At 38.5% G+C, this 16691-nt stretch overlaps 1 protein-coding gene across 8 annotated transcripts in view; it reads left to right on the plus strand.

Moving 5' to 3' along the window:
• NR3C2 (nuclear receptor subfamily 3 group C member 2) overlaps positions 1-16691 on the plus strand; it is a 285508-nt gene that overhangs the window by 234232 nt on the left and 34585 nt on the right. For 7 of the 8 annotated variants that reach the window (XM_067551920.1, XM_067551921.1, XM_067551926.1 and 4 more), the window contains 2 exons: positions 1664-1999; positions 2496-2640. In XM_067551920.1, coding sequence (XP_067408021.1) covers positions 1664-1999; positions 2496-2640 — 481 coding nt within the window. Of the gene's footprint in view, positions 1-1663; positions 2000-2495; positions 2641-6550; positions 7225-16691 lie in introns of those variants that run through there. The other variant, XM_067551927.1, reaches the window with a different exon arrangement.

Here is a 16691-nt window from a genome sequence, read left to right on the forward strand (position 1 = left end):
GCCTTGAGAATCCAGGAGAGAGCCTTTTCTAGTGCTCACATGGGGAAAAGATGCTTTTTATGGCCTTTCATCTCTCCCTAAGGTATTATTCGCAGTACAGGGCATTTAGTCTTTCATACGGAAGCTGTTGGCAGAATCAATTCATGATCCGCTGCAAGTTGGGAGATTCATCTAAGTACTCCCTTGAGAGCCCCTCAATGAACTCATTGATTGAACTGACCTTTTCTATAACAGGAATCATATTCTGTACAGTGTAATATATTGACACAATCTGGATCTTTCATTCTGTGTTCTTAGATGATATGGTAATAGACACTCTGGAAAAAACTAAGGTAGACGTTTGATTAATTTTACTTCACTGTGAGCCAAATCCTCTACCCTGTGCAAAACTCAAGTAACAAACAAAATAAGGTTTCTGCAGCTGATGGAGGGAGAAACGAATCTCCCTCCATTACCCCCAGTCAACCACCAGCAGAGCTGTTCTTCAGTCTTGGAGCTGGCGGAGCTTGTGGCAGTTATTTCCCCATGCAAGGGATGAGGGAATTGAGCTGGTTGTTCCTCCTATTTGCAGAAGTATCAGCCATATTACATTATGTGAACGGGAGAGTATGGAGCACTGCCCTCTGCTTCCTTTCATATAGTGGAAACATACCACTGTTTGCTGTTTTCTGACTGAGAATATGCACCAAAGGAGAGTAGGGAGGACAGAATTTGCTGTTTAAAAATGAAGTTTCGGTTTAGTCAAGTTCACTCTAAAAAAACACTACTATAATTGAGTGAGGTAAAAATTGGCTTAACAGCAGGAAGTGGGGAGAAGTGAATTAACAGCAGAAAGAGAAGTTTTACACTTCTCAGGCTCCGCATTTTTTGTTTAACGGGCTATAAATGGTCATAGTGTAATTTCAAAACTAGTCAAAGAGAAGACTGAGTCATGAGATGAGACAATTCTAGAGAAGGCAAAAAAGTTACAATGACAAAATGGCTTGACTAGATTAGACTAATAGGTAGAAAAGTGACTTGTGATCAGTGTATAGAAATAGAAAGTAAGAAGACAAGGGGCCAAAAATAATTGTAGAAAGTTACATACATTAACAAATGCAGTATGAGACTAGAGACAATGAAGAAAACAAATGTTGGTGGATAGATGATTAAGATAAAACCTACAAAACAAATCAAAGCATATTTGCAAGGTAACTAAGAAAAGGGTGTATTTATAGAAACATGAACAATAAATTAGCAGACATTATTATTTCACTGTTGAAATGGTAAAACAGCAGACAACAAAAATGATTAATGGATGTAGGAAAATGTATTATTATAAAGTAAGAAAGGTAAGCATTATTTGATTTTGTTATTTATTTATTTGAATTGGGGGGAAATGGAAGTACGAGGGAGGGGCGGGTCTTAGAAGAACCTTTTGGAGATAGATATGTCATATAAGTTTATTGGTATATCCTGGATTTAAGTGGGTAGGAGCCTGCTTACATATTTTTCTCCTGGCCCATCTGCTGTTATTGACTGTGTTCTGGGCTCGACATGCTTACTATTGGGTAATGGTGGTTTCCATATTAATTTCATTTTTTTTAAAACTGAGAATCTTTTTATGCCTCCACAAAGTGAAGGTTGTATCAGATGTCTGTCATTGCCTTTTTCCTCTTTTCAGCGCGAAAGTCCAAAAAGTTGGGAAAATTGAAAGGGATGCATGAAGAGCAGCAGCAGCAGCGACAGCCGCCACCCCAAAGCCCAGAGGAAGGGACTACATATGTTGCTCCAGTAAAAGAGCCATCTGTAAACACAGCACTTGTTCCTCACCTATCTGCTATTTCACCAGCACTTGCTCCTTCACCCACAATGATCCTTGAAAACATTGAACCTGAAATAGTGTATGCAGGATATGATAATTCAAAACCAGATACAGCAGAGCACCTGCTTTCCACTTTAAACCGCCTTGCTGGCAAGCAGATGGTTCAGGTGGTAAAGTGGGCAAAGATACTTCCAGGTAGGAATGCATTTTATCTTGTGTGTTTTCTTTTTAAAATAGGATTTGTGGCTTAATATGCCATTTGTCTAACAGGCCTTGGTAAAATTAATCCTCTTTCGTACATTTTAAAAATAGATAATACGATATTTTTTCAGTGGAGGAGGTGATAAATATTGTATTGCCTGGTTAATGTAATAATTTTTTTTTCTGTTTGTGATTGCAATTTAAAACTTTTAAGTCTTGTCGGTATTAGTAATAGCTAATAAAAAACTAATAACTAAATAAAATAAATGATGTGTTGCTAGAACTAAGAGTTCTTTTTGGGACTCTATTGTTGTTTAAAATGTTCAGACTAAGAATAGGTTTCAGTGCTACAATTGTTTCACTGACTATTTTGGATAAATGTAAACTGTTAGGGAAAAGTGAGCTTTTTTCCAGTTTCAGCAGCCATAAGGTGCTTCACACAGTACATTGCACCTGAATGTAGTTTGTGATTAATCATTCTGTTCTTCAGGATTTAGAAACTTGCCTCTTGAGGACCAAATTACTCTAATCCAGTACTCTTGGATGTGTCTGTCATCATTTGCCTTGAGCTGGAGATCATACAAACATACAAACAGCCAATTCCTCTATTTTGCTCCAGACCTGGTCTTCAATGAGTAAGTATCTATTAATTGGCTTTTACGAAGCAAGATGGATAGAGATCAGATTTTATAATATTTTAATTATAACATAGAATATGAGAAATTCTAACCCCGAATTGAAATGTAGATACAGAAAGTTGAGCAACTAAAAGCTTTCAACAAAGCTACACTACCTTCTTCCAATTTTCTTTGTGTATGCAAGTGCAGGTAGAAATGTTCCCAAAACAAGAATGTTATGTTGGCTTTGAAATATGACTGATATACAACCCAGATTAATAGAAAACAGTCTCTTTTTGGTATTTATTATAGTTTAGAAGAATAGCTAATTTCTAGGAAATGTGAATGTTTAAATTGCTAGTTTTTCTAAGCAGATTCAGATAAAGATTCTTTTGTTAACAGTATACAGCTGCTCAATGTGTTTTCATGACAATCATAATTGCCCTTCTTTGCAATCATGAAAGAAGCCAAAATGTTTTTCTATAAGACAACATTCCTAGTTTTTTGATGCAAAAAAAAAAAAAAAAAAAGACTGAAGGAACTATTCCTTCCAAGCATGTGTATTCCTTCCTATTTTAAGTTCATATTTTAATGCTGTTTACTTGCTGAATTAGTGATTTAATTTGTGTTTGTTTATTCAGAATGGTAGGGTCAGTAAATAAAAATAATCAAACTGTCAAATTGGATAGTATCACATGCTTATCCCAGAAGAGAGCTTTTTCTAAATGTATGAAAGGAGGAGTTTGGAGGAAAAGAATAGACAAAAAATAGAAGCTTCCATTTTGTTCACTAAAGCATTCTGAACCATTTCTCTTGGAGAATATGCTGCAACCTGATTCAAAGCCCATTAAAGTCAATGAGAGTCTTCCTGTTGACTTGAAAAGGCTTGAAAAGATCCAATCCCATAGCAGTAAATATTATCAAAAGAGGTTTGACTAAGGGGAAGGCCTTGTGATGCTCTGAATGTAGTTAGAAACGTACTTACAGCCTTTTTTCTTTTTAAAAATCCTTCCAAAATTACATTGGGCATTCAAGAATAGGCATAGAAAAATAATCTACAGACAAAACTAACTGAAAAAGCAACTTTGGAGGAAAAAACTTTGGAGAAATTAATTCTTCAGCACACTTGGAAAACACAAACTGGCAAAAAAAAAAAAAAAAAAAACCCACCACATCCCAAGGAAGCAGTCTCCTATCTTCTCTGTGTGCTGAAAAAATTGAATAGGGAGTTAAAAGCTTATATTAAGAGGAATGAATCACACCTGCAATCAAAAATGTACTTATAGTTTACAGTGGGATGTACAGTAAAATTAGCAACAAACTCTAGCAGTTGAGCTCAGTGATGGGCTTTATGTTGCAGTTCCTAAAATAAACAGTCACAATAGTTACAGAGGCTGAGATTAGAATCAGGTCAGTGAAAGATACTATCCAGTACCTGCAAAGAAAGACAAAGCAGAAAGAGTTTGCTTTGTGAAAAAATAAGATGAATGATCCAAACTGCTCTAGATTGAACAATATAGGTACTATAAAGCTATCAAAATCAGCATCCCACAGGGATTTATGGAGATTGGAAGATGGAGATTAAATAAATCAATGCATATAGACTACGGTGAGATAACATGGTAAATAGGGGCCTTTGAAATACCTGAGAAAGACAAGTCCATAGAAATTCCTTGAAAAAATTAAGAATGGGCTGCTATATCCAAAACAGGGAGAGGAGCTGCTCTGAAATGAGAGTGTAGTACAACCTAGACCCCACTGCCTCTAGCGTGTCTGGAATGTGACCACAGTCACAGAGATATAGACTTCACCAGAATTATGGAGATCTTTATTATAAATCCAGTCAAGTGCACATCTTTCCCAGTTTTAACAAATTCAGCACTAAGATCATGAATTTTTGGAAGTGAAAAAATACCTATGAAATTGAATAAAAATACTGATTTAAATCAATAGAAACAAAAATGTTTACACTTGAAAGAATTAACCATGTCATGCCACACCATTAGAAATTATTTGCACTCTAACTTGGAAATCCTGGATGTCTTCTGTGTAAAGTCTTATTCTGCTGGAAAAAATTACATTGAACCCAGAAAAATCTGCAGGACTTGAGCATGTCTGGGGAATCTTTCCTCAAACAAAGAGGACAAAAAATATGATAGACAGTTGATTGCATAAATAAGACAAAATAGCCTCCCATTTTCCATATTTCATGTAATCTACTTTTGTCCTTAACTCACCCTTCATAACATCACGATCCAGGCTGAATCCCTTTAAGATGATTTCCCTTATCTGCCTGTGGTAGCATTTCACTTATTGCCTCACTCTGTGCATTTGTTTCTGCATCTTTGTGGAAATGTATTATGTCCCTGAAAGTAATGACGAGTGACATTCACATACCTTTACATTTTGTTTTAAACTATCTGGATTTTTTTAAACAAACATTATGCTCTGAAAGTTCTTAAGACTATCTCTGCCTTTTCTATTCTTGTAGTTTATAGTTTTCTTAGTACTATCTTTCAATTCCATTGTGTTATAAACACAAGCCTGCCTTACGTCCCAGACCTCACTGGTGTGAAGGGGGATCATAGATATCACTACATCTTGTAAGGGCTTGTCTATTGGACACTCAAGAAAATTAATCTGAATTAACTTTTAAAATGGATTAGTTAAACTTCATTAAACCCTGTGTGGACAATGTTATTCAGAATTAAAGTGGTTTTATTTCAGTTTAGTTTAATTCACTTCCAGATTAATTAAACCAAATTGAATTAAGATTGCTGTGTTTCTGAATAAGAGCATCCACACACAGTTTTAATGTGGTTTAATTAATCAACTTTAAATTCACGCCTTTAATTTAATTGAATTATTTCCTGAGTGTCCCTGTGTAGACAACCCTCAAGAGAATGCAGCATGCACTGTATGTAGTTAGCCAGCTCTGCTCTGATGTTGGGTAAGAGGGAGGTGCCTGAACTTGTCTCCTTCCATCTCTGTTTGAGACAGGTGCCATTAACAATACTTGCTCAGCGCTGTTCTTGACAGTCCTTCATATTCAGTGCCTGAAGAAGTTATCCTCTGTCCTTGCACAAGAGGTGAAGAAATAATAGAAAACCCAGCTCTTATATAGCCCTTTTCATCAGTAAATCTCTAAGTGCTTTACAAAACTATCATTTTACAGAAGGGAAACTGAGGCACAGGGAGGTGAAAGGATTTACCCAAGGTCATCCGTCACTACCACTGAGTGCTGGGAATAGAATCCAGGTCTCTTGACTACCAGAATAGTGCTTTGTCCAGGAGGCCACCCAGCCAGGAAGGTCCTTGTACTTGGTCTGTCCTCTCATAACGATTGGGTGCTTGTTTTGAGAACAATTAGTTTTTAAAAAATTAAATAAATATAACTGAATAAAAAAGAGAGGGTGGTGTGAAGCCCAGAAAGTGTGTGAGTTTCATGAGTGAGGGAGGAAAAAAGTGTAGGATCATATACTCACTAATGCATTTTTGTTCCATATAAGGTAAAATAACTAATGTAATCAGCTTGTTACTCTTAGTTTTTAACAAATTTTTTTCTTTGACATTCAACATATTACCTTTTAATTGTTTTATTAAATATTATAAGCAAAAGGAAATTCTACATCTAAAAATGCTGAAATAGTATGATTTGGTGACTGTTTTCTGTGACACATTTCTTATTGCTCTGATGGCTTACAAGAAATGACTAGCAAATGAGAATCTCTGTTATTTAGCTGTTAAGTACATCCTTTGATCATCAAAAAATGTATTCCACAAGCCACTCCGTGCCTATAGTTGATTTGATTTCCATGTTAGGGTTACATAGGGCTAGAAATATTTACCTTCCCCTGGGGTGAGCCTGAATAAATGCACCATTTTCCTTTATGTATTATGCACATATTCCACCTCTTTTTGCTTAAAGAACAAGATGTGACCCGAGTGGCAAAATGAAGATAAAATGCTTTTCAACTAGGTCTCTTAATGTGTTGTGGAAATGTCTAAAAAAGCTAAAATTGGTGTTAATTAAACCAGTGCTCTATATTTTGTTCATGTGTGTGCATACATAAGGTATGTACATGGCTTGAATGTGTATATTACACAGCACAGGGGTCATGTGGAAGACTGTGGGATATGTGATACAGCATAGGTACTATTGGTAAATGCTGACTAAATGGAAATCATTGTATATGTAATTTATAGAAAGAATAAATGATGGATGTGGTGCAGTATAAAGTTTTTATTGGCAGCCTGCCTTTCAGCTGGCCACATTACTTTCATGTAGTGAGGCTAATATGATGCATGTTCCCAGCATAAGGAAGAGGTCACATTTTCAAAAGCACCCAAGTAGCTTAGGGGCTAGGTCCACAAAGGGAGTCAGGTGCCTAACTGCCACTATAGATGCCTCAGTTTTGACACCACTGAGATCTTCAAAACCCTGCTCAACTGCCACCTAACCCTGGAGGCACCTAAATATCCACCTATGGGCATGCACAAAACCACCTAAGCCCTGCTGCTGCTGAGCTGCTTGACACCATAGCTCACACCTAAGCCCCAGCGGTGTTCTTAAAATGGGCATTCCATCAACTCTCTCACCTGTAGGGCCCTATCCAGTAGCCATTCTGAGATCACACCTACTCGGGGCAGGCAGAAACATCTCCAGGATAGCCAGTATCTCAGTGGTTAGGGCACTCATTTGGGTTGTGGGATACGAGTTTTCAAATCCCCACTCTGCCTGATCCTTACGTCTCAGGTGAGTGCCTGAATCCCCAGGCTATTGGGTACTTGAGGGTGGGTCTCTCTTAATTTTTTTTTAATAGAGCTGTTCTGCTTTGTGTTAAATAATTAGCTATATATTGGGCAAGAGAGGGAAAGTGAGAGTTTGACCCAGTAGTCGGAGCAATCAGATGGAATATGGGAGACCCAAGTTCACGTCCTTACCCCAAATCAGGTAATTTGAAGCCGGGATTTGAAAAGAGGTCTACCACAGCCCAGGTGAGTGCCCTGGCTATTGAGTAGAGTGAGGGGGGGGTAGAAGGGTCTTGCTTGCACGTGCTCTCTCTCTCTTTCTCTGTCTTTTGTAACAAAGGACTGCCCTGGTCTAGGCACCCAACTTGAGAGGATTCATGGCTGTGAATCCCAAATGGATAGGCACCCAACTTCCTTTGACAGTTGGGTCTTGAGCTCCAGCTGTCCCCTCGGCATTTTTTCCTGGCGAGCTGAGGCAACTCTTGACTCGTGTAATGAGTGCTGACTTCTGAGAGACCCATTCTCAGGGGCCTGACTCTCCCCACGCATTGTATAGGGAGCCTAAGTGCCTAACATAGGCTGAGGATTCCACTGAGCAGCAGGGTCCCTAAAAGTTAGGTGTTGTAACACTGAGTATTACAGTGCCTAAGTCACTTTGTGGATTCAGCACTTAGCAACCTAAGACTTTGATCCAGAGCCTTATAGGTATTTAGGTACCTAACTTTCACTGATATCAATGGGAGTTAGGGGCCTAACTGCCTTTGAGGATGTAGACCTTAGGAAACTATGTTTCATTGATTTTCAATTTGATGTGGGCTCCCAAGCCGCTTAAGCACTTTTGAAAATTTTACTCTGGGTTTCCGTGTCTCTTTCACCCATCTGTGAAATGGGCATAAAAATCTACATCACAGGAATGTTGAGAGGCTTCATTAGTGTTGAGAAAGTGCTCTGAGACACTCTTATAAAAAACTTTATAGAAATATAAAGTAGTAGCACTGAAAGAATACTGTATAAACACAGTGAATTAGTAGCTATAGCTAATAAAATACATTAATTACACTTTTCCTTGCTCTTCTGATGCTTTTTCAGTTTGTCAGTTATACCATATGAAATAAAGAGCGAAGTGCTATAAAAATCATGGGTATCTAAAAGCTAATGGATCAGATCTTAAAGTTTTTATTCTGTTCTGTTTATTTACTAAATTCGTTCAAGGATAATTTTGCCTGAGCAAGGACTTGAGGGTTTGTCCAATAAAAATACCTCTAGATGAAACAAAGACATCAGTACGCAATAAAATTGAAAAGTTAAAGTGAAGTTGAAGAGCAGAAACTAAAAACTGGGGAGAGTTTTCACTAACATTTATCTAAGAGCCACTGGAACTCTGTGGTTAGTTCACATGATCACATTATCAGTCAATTACAATAAGAAAGACTCAGCAGAAGGTAACTAAGCTGCAGCATAATTAGTGCTGACATACATTTTTAAGGGTACAGTAAAACAGACTATTCCAGTTGAAGTTTTTAATTGAGAGGAAGAAGAAACTATTAGCCAATTTATTGATGTTGGAATAAAAAAATTACCTCTGGTGAGTAGCAATCCCTTTAGTCTGTGACTTCAGACAATATATCTCACTGTTTAGCCACTGTAACCACTGTGCTGAGTTGTGGTGCAATATTTTTTCATTATATCAATTTAACTCTAGTCCATATATCTTTATAAAAACCAGTACATTCATTTCCATAAACATAGCCCAGTCCTCAGTCTAAAGAAGAACACTCATTTTCAATAAAATACAACTTCATTTTGTACAGCATCTTTGTACTAAACCCTTTGTTGCTTCCCTGGTTACAAAGTTTAAAATAATGAAAGTGGAGTAAAAGAGCAATTGGAAACATTTTTCAGATGAGATTTCAAAATAGCGAACAGATGACGTGGAGAGATGCAGAAAAGCTGTTTCAGATTTCAGGAGCAGCCAAGGTGGCTCTTGCACTAACAGTGACAAGATTATGCGACGGGGTCGAGGATTTGGCAATATTAAGGAACATCAGAATTTTTAAATTAATATCTAGTAAACTGGAATTTAACTGTAGCAATGATTTTATTTTAAATCTGCATTGTATTAATTTTTACGTTTTCGTGATAAACAAAACATTCATTGTCTTTTTATTACATCTCCAACATACTCTCATAGAATTCATGTGGAACCTGAGACCATTAGGATTAGTGTTGCATAACATACTGTAAGAATACAGCCACCTCTGTGTGACCTTTAGATGCTGAAGCCTGTAATTCTTCCTGGTATTCTGATTTCTGTAGTAACAGAAGGGGAATAAATGTAACTAAATAAGCTGCATATTTCAGAGCACCAGATACGTTTTGGGAAGAAAAAAGATGATTCCTTAGATTTTGAATGTCTATCAAAGTGTTTAAACAATTACTGTTCCATTCAGCATTTCACATGTTGTTGACTATAACCTCCACAGTACTGATGCTGGTCTAGATTTCAGTCTATTAATCCAATAGTGTCTAATTTTAGGACAATCTCGTAATCTTTTAAATCTAACAGTCATTAAGTCCCCTTTTCTCTTTCCTTTATTGTCTAGACATTTGTTGCTATCAGTTTGATAATATTCATATTTTGTTAATAAAAGTCTCGACCTGTGATTAGTGATCTTGTTATATAGGGTAAGCAAGCATGACTGATATTTCATCTGTAATTTATCTTTCTTCCACTGCCTGCCCAGACTGCCCAGTTGAGGCTGTGTGGGGAAAGGGAGGACATTGCTTTTCTTCACTACTGAACATGACAGTATAGTCAACATTGTTGCTGATGTGTGGTCATTGCCACGTTGGGAGTGTGTAGTTGTGTGATGGACATGGAAATGGGTACTGAAATGCTGTTTTAGTGACAGTGTGCCTTAGCGGGGAGCCGGTATTTATTGTGATGTTCGAGTGTACCTTTCTATTATTATTATTGCATGTAGCACTGCAAAAGAAATTTGGATAAAGAGAAAATATTTGTGTGGTTTTTATTCTCAATGTGAAACCTTTGTCATAGTAGAACATAAACTGAAGAAAAGATGAGTGCTTTCCTGTCTTCTACTTCAATTCCCATTAACTGCATACTTAATTGTTACTTATGTCAGGCATTTGGTTTTATTAGTCATTTGTATGCTTTTATTACAATGAATTTTTAGGTTTAAATAATTGGATGATTTTAATTATTTTAATGTGAATCCTAATGTGAGTTTTATCAAATTTAATATGCTTTAAAATGGAAGCAATCTGATGTTACATATAAATTGATGTGATCCTTAGAAGTTCTGAGGACTGCAGAACAAATGCCTTCTCTAGGGAGAAACTTTTAATGTATTATTACTGTGATGTTATAATAGTATTACAATGAAGAAGATTCATTTAAAATCAGGGCTATGTATTTTTCTTCTTCTAGTCCATGGACTGATTGTGACTTAAAGTCACAGCCCATGCTTGATGGGCACGGAGGACTTACGCTGCAGCAAACCTCAGGAATTTTAGTTGGCTGTTCCAGAAGACTTCCCACCCTGCATGTGGTCTATTCCACTATTCTGGAAGAGGGTACAGCATGCACTTCCACTCAGAGCTGGCCAGCAATGATGGTCTCTTTTGGGAGGCTGGCAATGCTAGCCATGTGTAAAGCCTGTACACACCACCACTGTGGCTGGCCCTTCCGCTAGCACCGTCAGTTGCTGACAGTAGGCTGTGGTCCCCCTCCCTTCCTCCCTTTTCATAAAAGCAGAAGCCTGAAGGTGAATGGTTTATTGTAAATATCATTATTTTAAAGCACATATCTTCATTTTGCCCAAGCAGTGTCCATTTCCATTAAAATAGTAGCAGAAAAGGCAACTGGCAGTCAGCAGCTGGAATTAACAAGAATTCTAACTCTTCAGCAGCTGCCTCTGCTACCCAGTTTTTATTTGCATAGAAACAAATGTTTGGTTGGTGACTGCAAGCCCATGTGCAAGTGGTTTAGAATAATAACTAGTTTAAAAATTTTACCTTCTTTTGCTGGAAGGAAGAGCTAGATATAAGATCAGCAATTTCCATGAAAACAAGAGGAGGAACAGCAGCCAGCAGTTTATTTGTTAATTTCTGTTACAGGGTTAGGAGCTGCAATTCTTGTTTTCCAAAGAACCTGTAGGCTGCTGCCAGTTTCTCTGTTGATAAGCATGTGGTTTCAGGGAGGGCACTTAACTGAAACCTTAAGGTAGCTGCAATTCACGTAATGTAAGTTCCTGGGGACTGCATTCTCCAGGTTTGTCAGAAGGACTTTCTGAGGAGACAACCCTAATTTTTAGAATTCACTCACTTATATTCAAGTTCAATGCAAAGCGTATTTATTTAGCTTAGAGGGTTTGCTGTTGTTTATTTTATTCACATAATTTGGCTATCAATTTATTCCTGCAAATAACACTGTGATGGGCCAGATTTTTAAAAGCACACTCGCACTTCGCTTACATGTGGGTCAGGCACACCTAAATCTGGCTGTGCACTTTGGCCTGCACACTTTGGGAGATGTGGCTCTGTATTTAATAAGACCTTTGTGGGCTACTTGTGCAATATATGTTTATAATTTTTGTAATTACCACATTGTTGTTATCGCTGTAAGCACTGTATATATTAACTAAGTTGTTATTTTAGTATATTAGGAGAAGAGCATATATGATACCAATGTGTTGCTTATACACACATACAAATAGAGTGCTTTGTAGATAAATAAGATGTTGTCCCTGATCTGAAATGTTTATAGTTAAGTTTAGTTATGACCAGCGATAGCAGCATACAATGTATAGGGGAAGGTGGGAGGACACAGTTTATAGTGATAAGATCATGTATTTACTTAGGTTTCTATATATACACATTCTAGGTTCCATTGCTTGTGTTAAATATTTTCTTTGTTTATAAACAAAAGTCATCATTGTCATTCTTTAAAATATTTCCATTTTAGTGGCCAAACCGATTATTTTAAAATAAAGGAATTGGGGTGAAAAAGCAAAATAAAGTAATAGGTACCTGCTTGCTTGAGCATCACTTATAAGAAAGAAGAAACTGAAATTCTTTCATTAATCAGGATATGCAAGTGAATGAAACACGTATGCAGGGATTTTAAAGCAGAAGCTGCAACTTTATTAACTTTTAAGTTTAAGGTGGGAGCAGGGGACGGAGAGAACTAACTCCTACAAGTACCAGGTAGCTTCTTCAGTCCAGTGCAGTGTAAAATGTCCTCCATGCCAAATATAATATTTAAGATTGGCCTCTTCAGCCCAACCCCTAGGACTGAGCCCACCTCTGAATTTTCTCATCCTTCCCTGTGATGGGGAATCAGAGTACTCAAGGAAGGTGTTTCAGTCTGTAAAGACTTAGAGCTCTTCTTCCTTCAGACATGCAGCCATTTCCTGGGCCTCTTAGTCATGTTTACCTAAGAGGATTGGCCCCTTCGAGCCTCTCATAGCGCTGGATGCTGGACATGAGTTGTAACAAAGTTACACAGTCCCTTATAAACTCTTTTCAATTCCTGACTTTACTCCTTATTAACCTGAAACTGAGCCTCCAGGACACTGCAAAGACGGTGGTGGAAAAAAACAAACAATAGACACCCTGCCAACCTTGCTCTGATGCAATGTACCAACCTGGCCCCAAGGGAAGAATTTTTTCCTGATCTCCAAAACTGGTAACCAGGTCAGATACAAGCATTCTGAAAACAGTTAATAAAGGAACTATACTTTATTATAGAACAAGGGGGATGTGGGAGTAGCTGGTGGCCACCTCCCATGAGGACTTAATATGCAGGAAAGTTGTGGGGTTGCAAAAACACAATCAACGCTCCTTCTTCAAGTGATGATACCCTATTGTATTCCACTGAGAGTTACACTTGTGCACCATGAGCCTGGAGTTAGAGAATTCGAAAGTAATGTCTGTTGGTCCACGCGTACCTGGTCTGTTGGTCCACTCATGTCTCCAACCGAGGTGATAAAAGACAGGGCACACCAACCACCTTTTCCAAGTCCTTCTCACTACTACATGGTTCGGGTCAGAAACTATAGTGTCCTCAGCTCTTATGTCATTTTGAAAAACAATATTTGTTCAGTTGTAAATACTTCATAGTTTTCATAGTTCTACTCTGCTATCAGCTCTCAAACCTCCCTCCCCCTACAGGGGTACTTGCTCACTCCACTAGAACTCAAGCAACAACCAGAGCGTCTCTTCAGGACATACTTCTCCTAGATATCTGTAAAGCAGCCAAGTGGCATTCCAGCCATATGTTTTCAAGGCATTATACTCTGGTGCAGGACTTGGCTGCCGAGGCCTGCTTTGGGACAGTGGTTCTCTGCTCAACCCTATTGTCCTCATCCTTGCATCCTTCTCTTACTTAAGTACTGCTTTTCAATCACCCACAGTGGAATACAATAGTGACCATCACTCGAAGAAGAAGCGGAAGCTACTTACCTGTAACTGGAGTCTTCACTGCAGAGGATATGAGGGAGATTTCCACACCCAAGCCATTTTTTTTAGGTGACAAATCTGAGGATCTGTCCCAGACTGAGGTGTCAGTAGAGGAGGTTTTGGAAAAAAATGATGAATTAAACAGTAATAGGCCACCAGGACTAGGTGGTATTCACCCAAAAGTTGTGAAGGAACTCAAATATGAAACTGCAGAACTCCTAACTGTGGTATGTAACCTATCACTTAAATCAGCTTCTGTACCAGATGACTGGAGAATAGCTAATGTGACACCAATATTTTAAAAAGGCTCCAGAGGCAATCCTGGCAATTACAGGCTGGTTAAGCCTAACTTCAGTACCAGGCAAATTGGTTGAAACTATAGTAAAGAACAGAATTATCATAAATGATCAGAAAAACTGGGTAAACAGGCAGGTGGCAAAATTTGCTGGTGATACAAAAGTACTCAAGATAAGTCCAATACAGACTGTGAAGAATTGTAAAGGGGTCTCAAAAAACCAGGTAACTGGGCAACAAAATGGCAGATGAAATTCAATGTTGGTAAGTGCAAAGTAATGCACATTGGAAACGTAATCCCAACTATACATATAAAATGATGGGGTTTAAATTAGCTGTTACCACTCAAGAAAGAGCTCTTGGAGTCATTGTGGATAGTTCTCTGAAAACATCTGCTCAATGTGCAGCAGCAGCCAAAAAAGCTAACAAAATGTTAGGAACCATTAGGAAAGGGATAGATAATAAGACAGAGATTATCATAATGACACCATATAAATCCCTGATACATCCACTCCTTGAATACTATGTTCAGTTCGGTCGCCTAATCTCAAAAAAGACATATTAGAACTGGAAAAGCTACAGAGAAAGACAACAAAAATGATTAAGGGTATGGAACAGCTTTCCATATGAGAAGAGATTGAAAAGACTGGGACTTTTCAGTTTGGAAGAGAGAACATTGCTAGGGGATGTTGTGAAGGCCAAAACTATACCAGGATTCAAAAAAGAATTACCCAAGTTCATGAAGACCATCAATGGCTATTAGCCAGGATGGTCAGGGATACAACCTCATGCTCTGGGTGTTCCTAGCCTCTGACAGCAAGAAGCTGGGAGTGGATGACAAGGAATGGCTCACTTGATGTGTGGTTGTTCTGTGCATTTTCTGGCACTGGCCACTGTCGGAAGACATGATACTGAGCTAGATGGACCATTGGACTGACCCAATATAACTGTGCTTATGCTATGTGACAGTTTTCCTAATTTTAAATTTGAATTTCATGTAACTGGCTCCAGAAATAATTGCCAAATTCAATCAGTTGCTGCTTATTCACAGTCTCTGCTGGCCTGTCTGTGTAGGGAGATCACTGCTGCAGATATGGAGTTTTGTTTTTCAGCTGGCTCCAAGTGATGATAGTTGGCTCATTGACAACATCAAACAAAAATGGTTATGGTCTGTGACCCCTGTTTTTCTTTTATTGAAATCCATGGCAAAACTCCGATTAATAGGATCAGACCCCATAGATGTGTCAGCACACTTAAACAGAAGGAAAGGGTTCTAATTCTAGAAGATTACCTAGCACTGTAGAGTGTCTTTGTTTCTTTCCATTGCTAGCAGATTTTCAGCAGTGGACCAAATGAAAAAAATGTTGAATGTGAAAATACTTTACGGTCATGACTGAGCTCTGCTTGCTTTTATTTTAGCTAGGTTTGAGGGAGTTTTGATCACTGGGAAAACTTGACTTCCTGATGCTATTTCAGTACTGATGACTCTGGTTATATTCATAAATGACAGGTGTTTGACTATGATCTATTGTACAGAATTAGGTATAATGTCTTCCTAATGTTATTGCACATGATGTATTCAATTATTGTCCCTTTGTGACAAAGGATAAGTTCAGTCACGTAGTAGGTACAGTATTATTTTACTTAGATAGACTCATAGAATATTATGTTGGAAGGGACCTCAGGAGGTCATCTAGCCCAACCCGCTACTCAGAGCAGGATCAACCCCAACTAAATCATCCCAGCCAGGGCTTTGTCAAGTTGTGAGTTAAAAACCTCTAAGGATAGAGATTCCACCATGTCCCCAGGTAGCCCATTCCAGTGCTTCACCAACCTCATAGTGAAAAAGCTTTTCCTAATATACAACCTGGACCTCCGTCACTTGCAACTTGAGACCATTGCTCCTTGTCCTGTCATCTGTCACCAGTGAGAATAGTCTAGCTCCATCCTCCTTGAAACCCCTCCTCAGGTATTTGAAGGCTGCTATCAAATCCCCCTTACTCTTCTGTAGACTAAATAAGCCTAATTCTCACAGGCTTTCCTCCTAAGTCATGTGCTCCAGCCCCCCCTAATCATTTTCATTGCCCTCCACTGGACTCTCTCCAATTTGTCCACATCCTTCCTGTAGTGGGGGCCCAAAACTGGACACAATACTCCAAATGAAGCCTCACCAATTCTGAATAGAGGGGAATAATCACTTCCTGCGATCTACTGGCAATGCTCCTACTAATGCAGTCCAATATGCCATTAGCCTTCTTGGCAACCAGGGCACACTGCTGACTCATATCCAGCTTTTTATCCACTGTTACCCCCAGGTCCCTTTCTGCAGAACTGCTGCCTAGCCAGTTGGTCCCCAGTCTGTAGCAGTGCATGGGATTCTTCCATCCTAAGTGCAGGACTCTGCACTTGTCCTTGTTGAACCTCATCAGATTTCTTTCGGCCCAATCCACCAATTTGTCTAGGTCACTTTGTATCCTATCCCTAGCCTCCAGTGTATCTACCATTTCCCCCCAGCTTAGTGTCATCTGCAAATTTGCTGA

Source organism: Emydura macquarii, unplaced genomic scaffold (assembly GCF_026122565.2).
Source record: "Emydura macquarii macquarii isolate MOO-44397 ecotype Brisbane River unplaced genomic scaffold, CSIRO-AGI_Emac_v2 contig_1363, whole genome shotgun sequence".
In the NCBI taxonomy this organism is placed as follows: Eukaryota; Metazoa; Chordata; order Testudines; family Chelidae; genus Emydura; species Emydura macquarii.